Source organism: Antedon bifida, chromosome 10, assembly GCF_963402885.1.
Source record: "Antedon bifida chromosome 10, ecAntBifi1.1, whole genome shotgun sequence".
NCBI classification, from domain to species: Eukaryota; Metazoa; Echinodermata; class Crinoidea; order Comatulida; family Antedonidae; genus Antedon; species Antedon bifida.
Window position 1 is genome coordinate 5,920,452 of NC_136235.1, and position 15,949 is coordinate 5,936,400.

At 33.2% G+C, this 15,949-nt stretch overlaps 3 protein-coding genes across 7 annotated transcripts; 1 reads left to right on the forward strand and 2 right to left on the reverse strand.

Moving 5' to 3' along the window:
• The first annotated feature begins 2,462 nt into the window (after positions 1-2,462).
• Positions 2,463-6,125, forward strand: LOC144854909 (fructose-1,6-bisphosphatase 1-like). The gene is made up of 6 exons (XM_078712927.1): positions 2,463-2,737; positions 3,137-3,392; positions 3,606-3,746; positions 4,581-4,718; positions 5,061-5,180; positions 5,366-6,125. The coding sequence occupies exons 1-6, from the start codon at positions 2,568-2,570 to the stop codon at positions 5,552-5,554; spliced, it is 1,014 nt and encodes a 337-aa protein (XP_078569053.1). The 5' UTR covers positions 2,463-2,567; the 3' UTR covers positions 5,555-6,125.
• LOC144854908 (FAST kinase domain-containing protein 5, mitochondrial-like) lies at positions 6,078-10,493 on the reverse strand. Of its 5 annotated transcripts, none has more exons than XM_078712922.1 (7): positions 10,400-10,493; positions 8,369-9,836; positions 7,795-7,898; positions 7,398-7,563; positions 6,747-6,924; positions 6,454-6,586; positions 6,078-6,242 (listed from the first exon to the last, which is right to left on the reverse strand). In XM_078712922.1, exons 2-7 carry the CDS (start codon positions 9,795-9,797, stop codon positions 6,150-6,152), a joined length of 2,103 nt encoding a protein of 700 aa, XP_078569048.1. In that variant the 5' UTR covers positions 9,798-9,836; positions 10,400-10,493; the 3' UTR covers positions 6,078-6,149. The 5 variants fall into 5 exon arrangements, with proteins under 5 accessions (XP_078569048.1, XP_078569051.1, XP_078569052.1 ...); XM_078712925.1 differs by lacking the exon at positions 10,400-10,493 and adding an exon at positions 10,283-10,399 and having other exon boundaries at positions 8,369-9,301; XM_078712926.1 differs by lacking the exon at positions 10,400-10,493 and adding an exon at positions 10,293-10,369 and having other exon boundaries at positions 8,369-9,301.
• Positions 10,494-10,918: 425 nt separating this feature from the next.
• Positions 10,919-15,600, reverse strand: LOC144854012 (RNA-binding protein 3-like). The gene is made up of 5 exons (XM_078711894.1): positions 15,440-15,600; positions 14,244-14,284; positions 12,276-12,442; positions 12,051-12,105; positions 10,919-11,689 (listed from the first exon to the last, which is right to left on the reverse strand). Exons 1-5 carry the CDS (start codon positions 15,457-15,459, stop codon positions 11,469-11,471), a joined length of 504 nt encoding a protein of 167 aa, XP_078568020.1. The 5' UTR covers positions 15,460-15,600; the 3' UTR covers positions 10,919-11,468.
• Between the last annotated feature and the right edge of the window lie 349 nt (positions 15,601-15,949).

Here is a 15,949-nt window from a genome sequence, read left to right on the forward strand (position 1 = left end):
CTACTGTTAACTACTTATTTTTGGGGTAAAACATAATTTTTTGGTCAAAAATGATTGCTAAACCCTGCAAACCTCCACAAAAATATAGCAAACCCCACCGAACCAACATAATAAAAGTGATTGAATCATGTAGTGTACGACCCACTGGGTATATCCATGTAAAAAAAAAATTTAATTTCTACTGTTAACTACTTATTTTTGGGGTAAAACATCATTTTTTGGTAAAAAATGATTTCTAATTTTTAACCAAAAAATGATGTTTTATCCCCAAAATAAGTAGTTAACTGAACCAACATAATAAAAGTGATTGAATCATGTAGTGTACGACCCACTGGGCATATCCATGTCAACAAAAAAAATTAAATTTCTACTGTTAACTACTTACTTTTGGGGTAAAACATAATTTTTTGGTCAAAAATGATTGCTAAACCCTGCAAACCTCCAAAAAAATATAGCAAACCCCACCGAACCAACATAATAAAAGTGATTGAATCATATAGTGTACGACCCACTGGTATATCCATGTAAAAAAAAAAAATTAAATTTCTACTGTTAACTACTTATTTTTGGGGTAAAACATAATTTTTTGGTCAAAAATGATTGCTAAACCCTGCAAACCTCCAAAAAAATATAGCAAACCCCACCGAACCAACATAATAAAAGTGATTGAATAATGTAGTGTACAACCCACTGGGTATATCCATGTAAAAAAAATTTTTATTTCTACTGTTAACTACTTATTTTTGGGGTAAAACATCATTTTTTGGTAAAAAATGATTTCTAATTTTTAACCAAAAAATGATGTTTTATCCCCAAAATAAGTAGTTAACTGAACCAACATAATAAAAGTGATTGAATCATGTAGTGTACGACCCACTGGGCATATCCATGTCAAAAAAAAAATTAAATTTCTACTGTTAACTACTTATTTTTGGGGTAAAACATAATTTTTTGGTCAAAAATGATTGCTAAACCCTGCAAACCTCCAAAAAATTATAGCAAACCCCACCGAACCAACATAATAAAAGTGATTGAATCATATTAATTAAAATTTCTACTGTAAACTACTTATTTTCGGGGTAAAACATCATTTTTTGGTAAAAAATGATTTCTAATTTTTAACCAAAAAATGATGTTTTATCCCCAAAATAAGTAGTTAACAGTAGAAATTTAATATTTTATATACCCACTGGGTCGTACACTTCATGATTCAATCACTTTTATGTTGGTTCGGTGGGGTTTGCTATGTTTTTTTGGAGGTTTGCGGGGGGTTTGCGGGGTTTAGCAATACCCTATTTTTCCCGCCAAATTGGACGCCATATTGGATTCTGGCATGATGATGTCATCGTATCGACTTGATTCATCAACTACTATGAGAAGTAGTTATTAAAGTAAGCCTCTACTAATTTTAATCATTAAAACACAACTCCAAGTAACAAAAACTGTTAATTGATTTTCCCTATCCCCTATATATAGGTATTTGTGTGTGTTAATAGGAATTTGTGTGTGTTATATAGGCCAAAATTTAAAAGTGCCGTAAAAAATTTTCCCCAAGACCCTGGGATGGGGATTTTTTTTCTGACATTCTATATGGTATACTCTATCAGAAAAACCAAAAAAAAATTTTCCTATACTTTTTTCCCGCAAATGTGTATATTAACTGTTCTGCACCCAGGCTATACTCATAATTATTTGGTATAAATCGACTGCTTTTTGCATTAAAAAAATTATTTTTTTCCAAATTTAAAATAATTTAATTTTAAATGTATATCACGGTACAATTTTGTTCAATAGTGATAGGCATATTTATTGCTTATTTAAAGTTGTATTACCAATTTTTCTTTCGACTTTATGGGCTATCCTTGGTTTCTTATTTAATTGTAATTTATTTGCTTGTAAATTTTTTGTATATCTCGGTATATTTATTCAAAAATTCACATTTAAAAGTACATACACGGCAGCACATGGCTGAATTGCATATGTATTACACAATAAAACAAAAATGTTTGAATATGAATAAATATAAGTTAGACTGCAGTTACCTCAAATAATACAAGCAAAAAAATTAATAAATTAAAGTTTGTTCAAAAGTTCAACCATTTTCATATTATATAATATATTATATATTTTCAAATATATATATTTTCATATTGTCTTTTAATCTTATGTTTAAAAACCGAATAAAATAAATCAAATTTGTATTAAGGCTGCTCTCTTGTTTTTAAATACAGTATTCAAAATTCATTTATTTATGTTTTCTTGCATAAATGTGTTCAATGGTCTACACACTAGAGGAGAATGAAACAAGCGCACGTGCACACGATCGGATGCACGCACGCACGTGCCGCGGCCGAGTATTTACACACACGCCCTAGACACACCCCCGGCTCCTGTTATCTCATTGGTTAAAAGAGAGGGGTCAACACAAGATAACCGTCGTGTGTCACGCATCATTGATTCCACGTAGAGAGTGCCTGATGAAATTCTTTTCGTGCTAAAATAATTTAAGTCAGCCTTGTATTTTTAGCCTGTATACCACTACAAAAATACAAGTCAACTTTAAAAACATGGAAGGCAGTGGAATGAGAACAGATTTTATGACGTTAACTCGTTTTATGTTGGAAGAACAGCGTAGGCACGTCGGAGCAACCGGTGAATTAACCCAGGTTCTCATCGCCATCTGTACGGCTGTGAAGGCCGTATCATCGGCTGTCCGAAAGGCGGGTATTGCTAAGCTGTGAGTGTCAATGCTTGACAATATTCCAGTCAGGGATGGGACTATCAATAGAATAATTATTTTGCCATTTACTGTACTTGCATACTGTATGTCGATTCGTATCCCATAAGTTTATAATATAATAAATTCGCATGACCATATTATGTATAATTGTAAGATAGAATGCATTTTAGTGTTGCATGTTGAATATAAATATAGTATTTTAAGTATTGATTATTAAATACAGTATTTATTTGTTACACTATTCTATTTCATGAAAAATAGAGAATGTTTTTTTGGCCATGTTGCACGCACAGGTACGTGCACACGTTAAACCTCACTGATGGATTGGTAATTCCTCATCAACATTGTAATGATGTCAATATTTATTTATTTATTGCATTTTTTCTATGCTATTAGTTATGGTATTGCTGGAGGAAGCAACACAACAGGAGATGAACAAAAGAAACTTGATATCTTGGCCAATGATCTCTTCATCAACATGCTCAAGTCGACCTTTGCAACATGTGCCTTGATCTCGGAGGAAAACGAAAAATGCATTATCGTTGAGACAGAGAAGAAAGGAAAATACATTGTTAGTTTTGACCCACTTGATGGGTCATCTAACATTGATTGCCTTGTATCTATTGGTTCCATATTTGGCATCTGGAAACAAGTATGTATCATAATATACAGTAAAAATCCTATTTGGGACACTATGGTTTTACTTCAACACTATGTTCAAGAACACAAACTCCAAAATATGATGGAAAAGGCATTTTAGGCAGGTCTCTCTACCACATATCTTATCACACACACACACACCAGAGAGAGTCTGGTTCCAATTGTATCATATCATGACATTCTTGGATGTGTTATTGCTCCACAGGCGGAAGAAGGCCCAGTAACTGACAAAGATATTATGCAATCAGGTAGATCCATGGTCGCTGCTGGATATGCACTTTATGGTAGTGCTACTATGATTGTTCTTAGCTCTGGAAATGGTGTCAATGGATTCATGCTTGATCCAGTAAGTTCTTTCTTGTCTACTCAGCAACTTGCTACAAATATTCCATAGTTCTTAATTTAATTTTTTGGCAACTCTAAGCGCTCTAAATATTCGATGACATTATTACGCATCAGGGAGTCTTCTAATCTCAGGTTAAAACTTGATACCTAGTGCTAAGGTTGTAACTCATGATTACTCCAGAAGGCCAATTTACACAAGACGAGTGGCAACGGTAATAAAAAATAATATAGAATCTTATTATTCCTTATATTATGACCATTTACACACAACTCGGAGCGGATGGGTGGTTTCGGATCAGGATAGATATGCGGTTTTTTAAAGGGCTAAAATCTTGAAAGGAATAAAATAAAGGGGTGAGCTGTGTATATGCGGGTCAAGAAAGTGGGAAGCATGGGCCAGATTTATCAAACTTGCTTAGCAAAAGAGTAAGATTTATTAATAATTTATATCTAAGCAAAAACATTTGCTTAATTTTAACTTATCTTATTTCTGAACAGAAAAATTCTTTTTTGACAACGCAAGCGTGCTAGGCCGGAACATTGAATGTTCGGAAAGGCTACGCTAATGCGTTTTCTGCAGTATTATGGATGCTAAATAATCATATTGATCTTCAGTAAGATAGCCTAGAAATTGGACAAGGTAATATTTCGGGATAGGTACAACCCATTTGACTAACCAGCAGTTAAGCACACATAAGCAAGGATTTTTTGTCTTACGATAATTTTTCTAATAAGATGGTTTGATAAATAAGCTATTTCAGCTGAAAAATACAAGCAAATATTGATAAATAGCAATAACATCAACCACTGAATCTTCTATTTATTGTTGTTGTAGGCTATTGGTGAATTTGTTTTGACTGATGATAACATGAAGATTAAGCCAAGAGGCAAGATTTTTAGTATTAATGAAGGCTATGCTCAATACTGGGACAATGCTGTCAAAGATTATGTTCATAAAAAGAAGTATCCGGAGGTAATTATAAAAATGCTTTTTTTAGTATCATTAATGTACTATTACCTTTTTAAAAATGGCAGTGTGGCATAGACAAAAATGCTACTGTACAAAACCCTATTGTTGCACATTCACAAAATGGTAAAATGTAGCAAAAATTTAATCCAACTTTTGATTTGACAGTCAGGGAAAAATGGCAAAAGGTTTCCTACTTTCTAGGATTTTTATCAGATAATCTATATTGTTTTGACAACTCTTGTAACATGACCACAGTGCTAATTTTGCCATTTTTCCTCCAACTGTTGATATGATTTAACTTTTAATACTAATCTTGTGCAAACTTAGTCATTATTTTCTTTGAAGGAAGGAAAATCACCATATGGGGCTCGATACATTGGTTCAATGGTAGCCGACATGCACAGGACTATCAAATATGGGGGCATTTTCCTTTATCCAGCACACTCCAAGAGTCCTAAAGGCAAAGTACGTACAAATATATAATATACATTATGTAAAAGCATGTAGTTTTTTGCAATAGAATGTTATAGTAGAATAATTGTTAAAAATATTTGTAAGCCTGCAATTTACATTCAATTCAATGTGTCTTTGCAATGAGTAAAATAGCACAGAATATATAATAATATATAGTTTTATTTTCTCAAATACAGCTTCGTCTGATGTACGAGTGCAATCCAATGGCATACTTGGTGACCCAAGCAGGTGGCCTAGCTACAACAGGTAAAGAAATGATCCTTGATGTTATACCAACAAACGTCCATGATCGATGTCCAGTTGTAATGGGCTCAACAGAAGATGTCAATGAATATCTGGAGTGCGTCAAACTACATCAAAAGTAGACGTTATATTACTTTGCCAGTCTTTAATTTACCATATAGTTTTTCAAAAGGTGAAGGTTAAAGAATGTTCATGTTGAATTTAATAACCCAATATGTTAAATATAACATGAGGGTTTTAGTCCATCCATGTGTGCTTCCTCCAGTATTACGTTATAATGTAAACTCAAATGTTACTACATTCTATGTCATTAAAATAAAACCAATGTGGAATAGTTATTCTAAGAGGCTATTATATATTTTGATCAATGTTAAATTATTTATAATTATAAAATTTAATAAATTATTTAGTTATTTAAAATTGCTTTAACAATTTTGTTTTTATTATTATTGTAATCCCAAACATCCTATAAATCGTCACTGTACCTGGCTTTTGTGTAAAAAAGAAGGTACTTTACATATCTGATATTAATGAAGTTTCATGTGACAAAAAACAACTCTCCACACTCAAAAACTTGTAATAAGATTGTTGTATAGTATGTTTGTCCAGTGAATAGGATAGCATAAACAAAATAACTAGTAAAATCTGTACTCATTTTTTCAGATCATCAACAATAAACTATTTTCAATTTGATCCCATTGTCTTTCAACTTATGCCTCATTTGTTGTAGAGTATTTCCAATTTGCTTCTCAAGTACTGATTAAGGCCCTGCTCTTTACCAACTATGTGTTCCAGTTCAAAAAATGGAAGCTGAAATTTAAAAACATATATAAATTATGATAATTGCTCATTTCCATATTTGTTGTTTTTAAATAAACTTGCTAAATGCAATAATAATAATAATAATAATCGGCCGAAGTTGATTGGCATCAGATGACTCTAGACTAATGAAATGAAACCTCGGAACACAGACGATCCAAGAGAAAATTAAATGTTTCTGTCATTGAACATCATTGCTTACATCTATAATTTTGTAGCCTAGCAACATCAAATGTCTCCTCTTCATTGCATGAAGTCCCAGAAGGCATCGTGATTCAACATTTTCCTTTGCTCCAAAACGATAATGATTTCTAGACCATAGCATAACAGCAATTCTAAATAATTAATAAATAATTTTTAGTTGTAAAAGTAATTTATATTCTTTTAAGGTTCTATAAATACTAAACCACCTATATAATTCTTTTTCCAACATCTTTTAAATCCAAAATGGTATTGCACATTGTGCTCTTGTCAAAAACAACCTTGTGTAATTACCTAGTTATTCCTGTATCATTTAATTTTAACTCATTTTCTGGTGGTATTGACGTCTGTTCTATGATTTTCTGAACCATTGCACTTGCTGGTGAAATTGTTTGCACATTTGCATTGAGATTGTCCCACTCTGTAACTGGAATAAGCTCATTTGATCGATGAGATAAACGTAGCTCTATACCTGGTTGTAAGGAAAACATAATTTATAAACCTTGTTCGCACTGTACTTGAAAAATGGTAACTTTACCCAAGGCCATCAGTAAATTTGACCATTGTTGGCACTTGGATAATTTCACTCCAAAATTAAACAGTGATGTTAAAAACTACAATGGACTCGCATGGTGAAGGTCATGCGTTTACCCGAGACGCTGTTCGGATTAGACCTTTTAGCCGGCATGGTTAGTTTTAACGAAACCATGGTAAGTTCTACTGGGCAGGCAGTGGTCAGTAAAAGTAAGTAAGTAATTGGACTTGGTTAATTTAAGCCTGAAGAAATTGTAGCCAGTGTTCAGACTTTTCTGGTTAATTTAGTCAGAGACTCTGGTTAATTTGACCAAATTAAGTCCAGTGCGATCGAGGCTATAGATGAAACACATCAAATTAGTTGGTAATGTAACCTATTCAGCTATATTGAGACAGATAGATTCCACATACCGATTGTTTTCATGTAAGGTAGAATGAACCTGGGTTTTATCACGTTTGAATCTTCAAGAATTTGAGAAATACTTGAAATAACGGGTTTCAGAAACTGCTTTTTATTGATTTCCTGCCCCAAATTAGCATGAACATCATCAGGTAATTTGGCTTCTTTCAAGAAATCCTTTAAAAAACAATTTAAAGCATATTTATTGTATTGTAAGGAAAAGTAAATGATAATGTAAAAATATTATTTCTAGTTTCCATATTTTTTTTTTTTTACCCATGGCTACCAACAGTGAAATAATTTTGTGTATATTTCTATAAATATTATAATTATATAAGAAGACCAGAGTTTTTGTATTCTGAGTACTACAGTATTTAGTCTGTTAAAAAGAAACAAAATGTTGCCAACCTTTAGTAATTTATTTTCCTTAAAAAGAGGACGATCAATTGATAATGCCGAGTTCAATAGATGAAGATCTGGTCTCAGATCAATTCCACTAATTTGTTTATACTCTGCAAGAAGAAAACAAAAATATATTCAACATTTCAATAATTTCCATTTTTTAAAATTAATGTTTAATCAATCATTGCACATTAAATTATGTGTAGGATTGTTTTATGTACTTGAGGGTCTAAAAAATATACTTCTCTTCAGAAGCTTCTTTTAATGTCATTGTGGAAAGACAAATGAGCAGAGTTTGGTGATGGCATTCAACATGAAGGGATGCTTAAAGGAGATAAAAGTTGTCACTGGAGAGACAATTATTATATAGAACGCAATATAAATATGTTATTACCATTATCAAATATTTAGGAAGGGGAGTCACCAAATAACCATGGGGAAAGGGGGTCACCAAAGAATGGGTTGGAATTGAATTCAAACTCTTTTTTTTAATCAACGGGCTTAGTTTATTTTGGTTTGAATTTCTAAAAACATAAACAAGTAATAATGTACAGATATACCAGTTATTATATAAACTCACTTCTTATAGAATCCAAAACTTCACTGCTGAATATATAATGAATAAGATCCAATGGATAAATGTCTACATAAGCTAGAGCTAGTAAAGCTGCCGTTAGTTGATTGGGAAATCTTTTATACTCAACTGAACGTTTTCGTATCTCAGAGACAGCAACGTTGTAAAACTTGTTAGCATTTGGAGGAACATGAGCCAAGGTGTTCATTGACCAAAGACATTTGGTTACATCTTTACAGCGACCATGTTTTATCTTCCAAACATAACATTCTGCAATGGTATTCATTAGTGGAGCATGAAACATGTGTAAAGTAGAATAGGTCAAAGCTATATGAGTTATTGCCTCTATATGCAGTGAAGGGATTCTATCGACAATTTCGCAAGCAATTTTGCTGAACAGTGACTCTGAACCAAAATAGGAATATCTATACATCTTGCAGATCCCAACAATACTGTGACTTTCAACAGCACGAAGGTCTTCAAGTTTTATGCATTTTTCAAAATTAGTTAAAAGTCTTGTCGCTGTGATACGAGTCTGTGATTTAAATAAACCATCACAAATAACGCCTATTTCACATACAGTAAAAAGATCTTTGAAATCTAGCATTCGTTTCTGTAGTTTTTTAAAAAGCAAGAATGGAACTTTGCGATTTTCACCAATGAGAAAAGTCAGTTGTATAATATTGTGCTTACTTAGTGACTGAATACGTTTCTCCATATAGTCATACATTCTCATGTTAAACAACGAAGCGTGATAGTTCACCAAATGGAATGCATCACACACAAGAAGAACAGTCTCCACAGACCACAAATCCATCTGGTCACAACATTTTTGTTCAAATATTTTTATTACACGTTGGTCAACATTTTTCAATTTGGCGAACAATCTAAAACAATCCTTCAAAATGTCGTTATCTAATGTTCCAATACTGTTAATGCCTTTTATAAAAAAATCACAATTGCGGTTATACACATCTTGTACAAGTGAAGTCTGAAGTGAAACCAATTCTGTTACGTTGAATTTTACAGAGTCAGACTCCAATGCAGACCAAGGAATGTGAACAGAACTGGTTGCATCCATTTTAGATTCTGAGGGCGAATGTTCAGAAATCATGAATGGTGCTTTTAGCTGAGGAAGTAATTCATGGGTCAATGTGACATACTTTGGTGACTGCATGTAGAAACTTCTTGGAGAATTGAATGTATTTGATTTTTCAATTGTAGCAGGAAATGAATTTTGATGGCAGAAAACAAAACCAGAAAAGAACAGTGGAGGAAGACATCTTTCAGAAAATGTCATTCGTGAAAAATTGTAAAATTTAGAATTGGATTTTATACAATGGCGGTGACACCTTGCAAAAAAACTGTTTTTTATAGTTTGTGTAAACTGCACATATTGTAATTTCAAAAAGTACTGTTTAACTCTGAGGTTCATCTTTGAAATTGGTTTTTAAAAATTTAGCATCCACAATTTCTGGAAAAAATGAGGTTAAGGACGCTTTGCTACATTCATATTGTCTAATTTCACTATCTATGGTGGAAAACTCGATCAGCAAAATGGGCAATTACATGGGTAAAATTTAGTACAATTAGGCCCAAAAAACAATTATAATTATGTTCTTTAAAATATGTGATTCTGAGGTTTGAGGTGCTATCCACACAATAAAGTTAGTTCAACACTTGAAATGGAAATAGAAGGTGTGTGCGAAACAGCATGCAGTAGCACTGTAGATAGGTGGCTACTAACGGGTTACTACTACTGTACTACAGTACTCTAGGCCCTAGAATATGAGTAAGCAGTCCATGGGCCATTATTAGCCCTACAGGTTGGCCCTCTAGCTAGTATCTTTGTCTCTAGTATAGCCTAGTAATAGTATTACATCGGCCTAGTTTAGTAGTATAGTTTATATAATAGCCTACTCCCGCCTACTACTAGTATACTAAGCTGGGCTTAGAAGTATGTCCTATACGCATAGCCTGGTAGTATGTGTGTGGTTTCCCTCCTGCACGTGCTGCTGCACTGCATATCAAAGATACTGTACTACATATTGCCACGTGGGAAAGATATACAGTACTGTACTATCTTGACTGCATGCTCTTACACGTCACCTCGGCGGATCACCCGATCCTCCTCTTCTTGATTATTAAAGAGGGCGGTCTTCAGTTTCCTAAGTCGGCCTTCTTAAATTCAGAATAACGAAACTCGACAAATGTATATTGTACAAATACCGTGCTACTAAATAAGCTCGGAAATTGCGTAAAAATGTCGATTTTGCAATTGATTTTCGTTCTTCGTACTTTCTGTGATAAATTCCATTAATTTTTATTAACTTATTTGCAAAAGCACACATGCGCACGTTATTAAACTGGCAAATGTGTGCACTTTGAAATCGGTAATTATATGCAAATTTATGAAAAAATATATCTACAGTACTTTGAATTTATTGTAGCTTCTCTCGGATGGCTTTTTATGATGAGTTGTAAATATGAATGTACTACAACACAATTATTACTACAGTACTTTACAAAAAAAAAGAGAATCTACACAAAAAGGCCTACATTTAACAAAATTTATTTGAAAACACAGCATGTTAAGGAAACTAATGGAATACGAGCTATACGAAATAATATTTGATATGGACACAATTGAGTGGAAGACTGCCATCAATAGTCAAGTACAATCAAACCCAGCAGAACAAAGTAAACCGTATATACATATGTGAATGTTTAACCAAAAAAATGCATGTCATTATTTTAGTAGCATACTATTTATACAATACACGGCTGAAAATTCCACTCCGTGATTTATCAAAGCTTTAAAATACAGTCGTGAAGTAAAAATGGGTATCAAAATTAATTTATTTAAAACTAGATAAATGAACCCGTTCATTTAGACATGCAAAGTTATTTTTTTCATGGAAAACCTTATATAATGTACTATAATTACTAATGCTTATTTTTAGGATAAAGAAAACCTGGCCAGTACTACAAATATAAACACATACAATGGAAAAATTTCTCATTTTTTAAATGCCCCAGACTCCCTCCCAAGAACTTTTTACAAAGACTCGTCCATGATACTGCTAACATAGTTTGGTCTATAAATTTACCACTGCTGTTGCCCATAGTCGCCGTATCCTCCTCCGCCACCGTATCCTCCTCCGCCACTGCCACCGTATCTTCCTCCTCCACCACCTCCGTAATTACTCCTGCTATTTCCATAACCGCCGCCGCCACCGTAGCTTCTGTCGTTGGATCTATATCCTCCTCCTCCTCCTCCATATCCTCCGCCGCCACCTCCATATCCTCCGCCACCTCTACTATAACCTATAAGGAAAAACATAGTTAAAGAACTGTATAAAGCATGGAGAAATAAGTTAGGAGTATACGCAAAGATTTTTTTTAAAAAGCACAGTTGACAATTTAAAAAATGGTATCATAAACTACATATCCAGTGGTGTAATAGCTATGAGGGCTCACTAGCCAAACCCAGGGGCCTTGGATTCAAAGGGGACTCAGAGCAGGGCCAAAAAATACAATTCTGAATAAAGTAAACAAGAATAGTAAACTATAAATAGTATATTCAGGAAATGGCATATTTTGCATGCTTTCGTCAGAGAATTAATCTCAATTAAATATTAATAATGCATTTTCAGTCATGCCATGATGTCGACATTTTTAAACCTACCTCCTCGACCACCGCCACCGCCGCCACTACGAGACGTTGCTGGTTGGATTCTCAACTGTAAAAAAAAACAACGGGTGTCTACAATTAACTTGACAACTTAGGCTATGTGTGCAGTTTGATATTTGACAATTTAAAGGGTTTATTGACATTATAGTTTTAAATTTAGATTGTTTTTTACATTTGACAAAAATATTTTATCTACAGAACAGTAGTAGAAATTCTTACCACTCTCCCATCAAGCTCAACATCTGTGCTGTCAATCGACCTCGTTGCGTCTTCTTGATTGGCAAATGTAACAAATCCAAAACCACGACTATTGTTACTTTCACGATCTCGGATAATAGTTACTTCGGTGACCTTCCCAAAGTTGTTGAAAGAAGATTGCAATTCGTCTGTAAGAAAATATTTGGTTGATAGATTTAAGAACGTAGTTTTAGGAATGTATAGATTAGGGTTCATAAAACATAATTGTAAAACAAGCGAGTATTCCTAATATTTTTACGCAGTAATGCAAGCACAAAAGTGTCAAGCATCATAAGAAAATGACTGTGCTGCTTTTACCAAATGTTCATTTTTAAAAAATGATCCAAAGTATGTCAACAAAGTACAGTTACTCTTAGAAAAAAGAACTAATGTTTCAGCTGCATGATCAAACGCAACTTAATTAAACCAAGTAGTGCAATTCTAATTGCACTGTGCTGTTATTAGGCAACATACGTGCCACGTGCCATAAAGACTCACAACTAAGCAACTATGCTCAGTATAGTCAACTCTGCATTAAGTCGATAAGGTCAAATTTTCATGAAATATAGTACATACTGTATTAACATTAAAAAAGGTTAAAACAAAATTATGGTACAGTATAAATACTTCATGACGACCCAACTACTATATTCATTATCTCTTTTCACAGTACTTTTCGAACCTTGTTTGTAGTCGAACCTCTTTTTTCAACTATTTATTTGTATCGTTATTTGTATTGATATGGACTTGTTCCAAAATTGAATTTTTAACAACTTTACCAGTACCAGTAAACATGGCTTTCTTCAATGGTGTGTTCAATGAAAACAATTTCTACAAATCAAACCACTGTTTTTAATTGTAGATGTATTGCATACACATTCATATTTAGCTCCTCAGACCAAAACTTTTGAAGTGTACAATAAATGTTCTTAGATTTAAAGAGGTTGCCAATCGACGTATAAATGTGCATGCCCGACACAAATATTTGGTTGCCCTGGGATTTCAGGCGATTCTACAAGCTCCGAGTAGTACTACAGTATGTCAACATAAACCATTTATCATTACCATTTCGATTTTAAAGAATTGATTTAACTTAATTTTTAAAAAGTCAATGCAGAGTTGTACTAGATAGTACAGCAAAAAAAAATTGTCAATGAAATTTGTAAAAATTCAGTATTTTTCCAAAAATTAACAAATGTGTATTTAGTACACTACCTTGCATGGAAAATATTACAAGTATCTTATGTAACCCTTTCACAGTGTACAAGGTTTACATAAATATTATAGTATTAGTAATTTTATACACAGAACAAAAGGCACACACAACTTTTTTCTACCATACGGTTTTACAAATATTTGTTTGAACTGTGCTAACTTTTTGCAAAATATGTAACAGTATGTATGTTAAAATTTCAATTATTATATGTGAAATTGAGAATTCGTAAAATTGAGGACCAGAATTAAGTGTTCATAATGCGTTCTACATTATTACAGTAATGCATAAGCAAAATGTAATTGTCTTAATTTTAAGAATCCTCAATTTGATTTTGAACAGATACAAACAAAGAAAATTAATCATTAGGTGTGAACAATTAAAAATATGTGTAAATCGGGTACAAAAGGAACCATTTCTATCATCAACCAATTCGTAACAAAGAGAACTTTAGATTTTAGTCTTAATATGAGAAAGTTGAAATCGTAATCCAGTATCAGGTCAGAAACAATTCTACTGCCCTTTATTTTAAGCATAGAGAGATCTAAACGAATGCTTTAATATACTGTATTCATTAAAAACCAAACTGAACTTTTGTATAACTGAGCAAATACAGACTAATATTTTGAGTAGACGTATTACAGTTTATCGGAATAAGAAACGTTCTTTCTCATGTTCTCGTACGGATGGCTTTCAGACTAGGGCCTCAGGCACCCGCAAACACAATCCCAACTGACCTTCCGTAGTTTGAAAGCTTAGGTTACCAACATACACCTTTCTGTTGATGAAAAATGTAACAAATCATTATAATTTCTTTCCTTTCAACAGCTTATCCACAAAGGATTTAAAATTAATCTCAAATATTAAATTGAAAAAAACTTTTTTGGTTTAAACATGATTTTTAAGCCAATATATTGTCAGGAACCAATCTGCTAACTATACTTGGACCAGGCTTTATTTGTGCGATGTATCCTTAGTCTTTCAAAATCAAATACGGTACAACTTGAGTCACCATGCTCTGTTTATTGATAGCAAAATAACAAAGTAATTATCAATCAAAAACAAGAAAACTATATTTTATTGTAGGCCTAGAGGTAACATTGCAAATTTTATTAAATGGGGCCTAGTCCCTAACTGGAATGCCCACAAAGACTAAAATTTATATTAGGCCTAGAGTAGATTTAGAAAAGAACCCTGAATGAAAAAATATAATGTTACTGTTGATACTGTACACCGTTCGTTAACTTGAAGAATAACAAATCGACAATAAAGTATCAGTAGTAAGATATTACAGCATTTTTATTGACAAAATATATTGAAATTGAATGTGTATTTCACCAATAAATGCAATAAAGAAAGGTAGACATACTGATTTTTTCGCCCTCTAACATTATAAACAAGTATTTTTGTATGTGGCCTTACAAACCATGTGCAGAATTCCCAATAGAATACGTTTATTCCGACCTAAAAAAAACACCATTTTACTGGGATAGGCCTAGTGATAAGACAGATAAAATCGATTGCGCTTTATTTTTTTTTTATCAAAATCCGGTAATTTGTATGGAGCACAGCTAGAATAGATTTAAATTCACATTTACTTACCGATCAAGGTTATAAATCTAGAAATGGCAAAATGCCGATATCAAATCAAACACACCGATACATGACAAGAATCGTATCCAGTGTTGGCCATAATAAGATTATCGCCAACACAAAGCGACACGTGCGTAGAATGCTCTACTGTGTGTGTCACGCGTCTCGTGTACGTGTTGGGAACAAGCCTACCATCCTATAAATTACTAGGGCCAGGCCTACGCTAGGCCTAGCTAGATAGGCGCGGTGCATGATTTTTTATCTTATCTACTTTTAATTGTATTGTATCATGTAGGAATGTCGGAATGTCATTAATTAAAATAACATAAACAATTTATACCCAGTTTCTGGTTCTCCCATGGCTTCCGTAGATATTTGCGTACAGATAAAAAGATTTTTGTAGTCTTCAATGTGCAAACCTAGCCTTCTCTTATCAGGCCCAAGCGAAGAAAAGAATGAGAAAACGCGGCGCGAGTAAATTATTGTTCACACACAACCAACAAGGGCGAATGCCCATTAAATGCGAAAACTAAACCAAGATATTCATCCGCGTGGCGCTAAACATAGAATTCAATTCGCACTATTTTACTATCATCATCATTATTATTACGCTTGGTTTGTCTTTGTCTTTTGTTTGTTGGTCATCATCATAATTAACCTTTGGCATATTTTGCTTGTTTGTTGCGCAAAAATAAAATTAAAGTACATTCAGTAATTTCTGTCCTAGACTAGGCCCAGCCTAGGCCTAATAATAATTATTGTTAAGCACTTGTTAGTTTAGATCACGTGGTACGTATGACTGGATACGGGGTAATCTGTAGTACTAATCTAACAATAGTGCGAATTGAAT

Excerpts from the sequence above, each read along its gene's own strand:
- LOC144854012 (XM_078711894.1), bottom strand. The coding sequence starts at position 15,459 with ATGGGAGAACCAGAAACTGG. Across the intron at positions 14,285-15,439 it reads ATGGGAGAACCAGAAACTGG|AAAGGTGTATGTTGGTAACC; the intron begins GTATAAATTGTT and ends TTTCATCAACAG. Across the intron at positions 11,690-12,050 it reads CGGTGGCGGTGGTCGAGGAG|GTTATAGTAGAGGTGGCGGA; the intron begins GTAGGTTTAAAA and ends TTTTCCTTATAG.
- LOC144854908 (XM_078712922.1), bottom strand. The coding sequence starts at position 9,797 with ATGAACCTCAGAGTTAAACAGTACTTTTTGAAATTACAATATGTGCAG. Across the intron at positions 7,899-8,368 it reads AGTTTTGGATTCTATAAGAA|AGTATAAACAAATTAGTGGA; the intron begins GTGAGTTTATAT and ends TTCTTCTTGCAG. Across the intron at positions 6,587-6,746 it reads AATGATACAGGAATAACTAG|AATTGCTGTTATGCTATGGT; the intron begins GTAATTACACAA and ends TTAATTATTTAG.
- LOC144854909 (XM_078712927.1), top strand. The coding sequence starts at position 2,568 with ATGGAAGGCAGTGGAATGAGAACAGATTTTATGACGTTAACTCGTTTT. Across the intron at positions 3,747-4,580 it reads ATGGATTCATGCTTGATCCA|GCTATTGGTGAATTTGTTTT; the intron begins GTAAGTTCTTTC and ends TTGTTGTTGTAG. Across the intron at positions 4,719-5,060 it reads ATAAAAAGAAGTATCCGGAG|GAAGGAAAATCACCATATGG; the intron begins GTAATTATAAAA and ends TTTTCTTTGAAG.